General features: G+C 43.1%; 1 protein-coding gene across 1 annotated transcript; it reads right to left on the reverse strand.

Moving 5' to 3' along the window:
* Positions 1-703: 703 nt before the first annotated feature.
* On the reverse strand, positions 704-1,666 carry LOC117797972 (olfactory receptor 6C74-like). The gene has a single exon (XM_034650402.1). The coding sequence runs from the start codon at positions 1,646-1,648 to the stop codon at positions 704-706; it is 945 nt and encodes a 314-aa protein (XP_034506293.1). The 5' UTR covers positions 1,649-1,666.
* Between the last annotated feature and the right edge of the window lie 240 nt (positions 1,667-1,906).

A 1,906-nucleotide genomic window follows, 5' to 3' on the forward strand; every position in this document is an offset into this window, starting at 1 on the left:
AAATACACAAGCAATCTGTGGTAACAGCTTTAAGATAGGAACTAATCATATGTATGTATTATGCCTCTGAGGGACTGGATCTAAAATAAATAATTTAGGAAATAGGAGCTGGTAAGCCAAGGGATGCTATGGCCATTCCCTCTCCTTAGAGAACGGTCTAAGCCTTAGAACAATTCTGTTTCCCTCTGGCATGAGATTGATGCATATACATGTAGGTAAGCTAAGGGCCAAGAACAGCATTTCAGAGCACACCTGATGCAAACCCATATATATTCCAAGGCGAAGGGTACTATGACCACTACTTCCTTGAGCTAGGCATGGAAGGAATGTGGACCCAAGAATTGGTACTATCCTTCCTAATCACAGCATAATATACAACATTCTATAATTTTAATTATATATGGTAATTATATATAGCAAATCATTATTAATTTTGTTATTCCATGTTTATGGCTAGAGAGAAGTGAAACAAACAGTGTATAAATCTACAAAATTTTGGAAATTTCAAGCACATGGCTTATATCAGAGGGAAGAATAAAAATTCAGGAAAGTATTTTTTGAAAAACAGATTTCCATTTTTCTAGTGATGTGCAGTGTTCAAGTGAGGTATGACAGAGAAAATGCACTAGACCTCGTATTATGGGCCAGAATGAAGACACCTGGTACTCCGAAGTCTTCCACTCCAAGGCCATGTGATTTTTTTTTATCTTGGTATTTTCATTCTGCACATTGTCTCCCTCAGAGCCTGGTGGACCTGCTTGTTCCGCAGAGTGTAGATGACAGGGTTGAGCAGTGGGGTCACTACCGTTGTCACAAGGGCAGCCTCCCTACTGGAGTCCAGCCTGTTCGTCTGCTTTGGTTTCACATATATAAAGACGCTACTGCCATACATCAGAGAGAGAACTATGAGGTGAGAGGAGCAGGTGGAGAAAGCTTTCTTTTTCTCCTTGGCTGATGGGAGTTGCACAATTGTGACTACTATGTTGCTGTATGCAATGATGGTTATGATAAGGGATGTCAAAAGGATAACCGAAGCGAGGACAAAGGCCAACCTTTCAGTAGAGCTGGTGTCAGAGCAGGAGAGATGAATCAGGGGGGCAAGGTCACAGAAAAAGTGGGGGATGACATGGGGGCCACAGAAGGATAACTGGGAAACCTTTACTACCGGACCAATGATGAGAGGGAAGGCTAAAGCGAAGCAGGCAGTGATCAGGAGGAAGCAAGTCTTCAGATTCATGATGGTCGGGTAATGCAGAGGCATGCAAATGGCCACATACCGATCCAGAGACATCACTGCTATGAGGAAGAAACCTGCTGCTCCCAGAAATACAGTGACAAATGCTTGTATGAAACAGGCAGGAAAGGAAATGGTTTGCCTGCCTAAGACAAAGATGATCAGCAACTTAGGAATAACAGCATTTATGAAACAACACTCCAAGAAGGAAAAGATACTGAGGAAAAAGTACATAGGTGTATGGAGCCGGGAGTCAGCACAGGTGATGGTGACTATGACAGTATTGCCTGCAGTGGATGCGAGGTATGCCAGCAGGTGCACCAGGAAGAGGACTTTTCCCAGATGCTGGCTGGCAGGAAACCCCTCCAAGATGAATTCTTGGACAGTTGTCCCATTCCCCATTTCCATGGGCATCTCTTTCTACAGCAGCATCCCTGCTGGTCTTAACCTACAATAAAGACATCAGGGAACACAAACAGTTTTGAGGAGCATATGATTATTTGCCTATCCAAGAAGTTGGCTCAGCTGAGAGCTGATTTGTTTAGGCAGTTGGTTCTTGAATCAGAAGAACCTGAGTTCAAGACTAGTTCAATACCGAGTTCAATACTGAGTTCTAACTCCTGAGAGATGGGTCATCTTTGAAAAGGACGTTAACCTTTGTGAACTTCACTT

Source organism: Ailuropoda melanoleuca, unplaced genomic scaffold (assembly GCF_002007445.2).
Source record: "Ailuropoda melanoleuca isolate Jingjing unplaced genomic scaffold, ASM200744v2 unplaced-scaffold20812, whole genome shotgun sequence".
Classification (NCBI taxonomy): domain Eukaryota; kingdom Metazoa; phylum Chordata; class Mammalia; order Carnivora; family Ursidae; genus Ailuropoda; species Ailuropoda melanoleuca.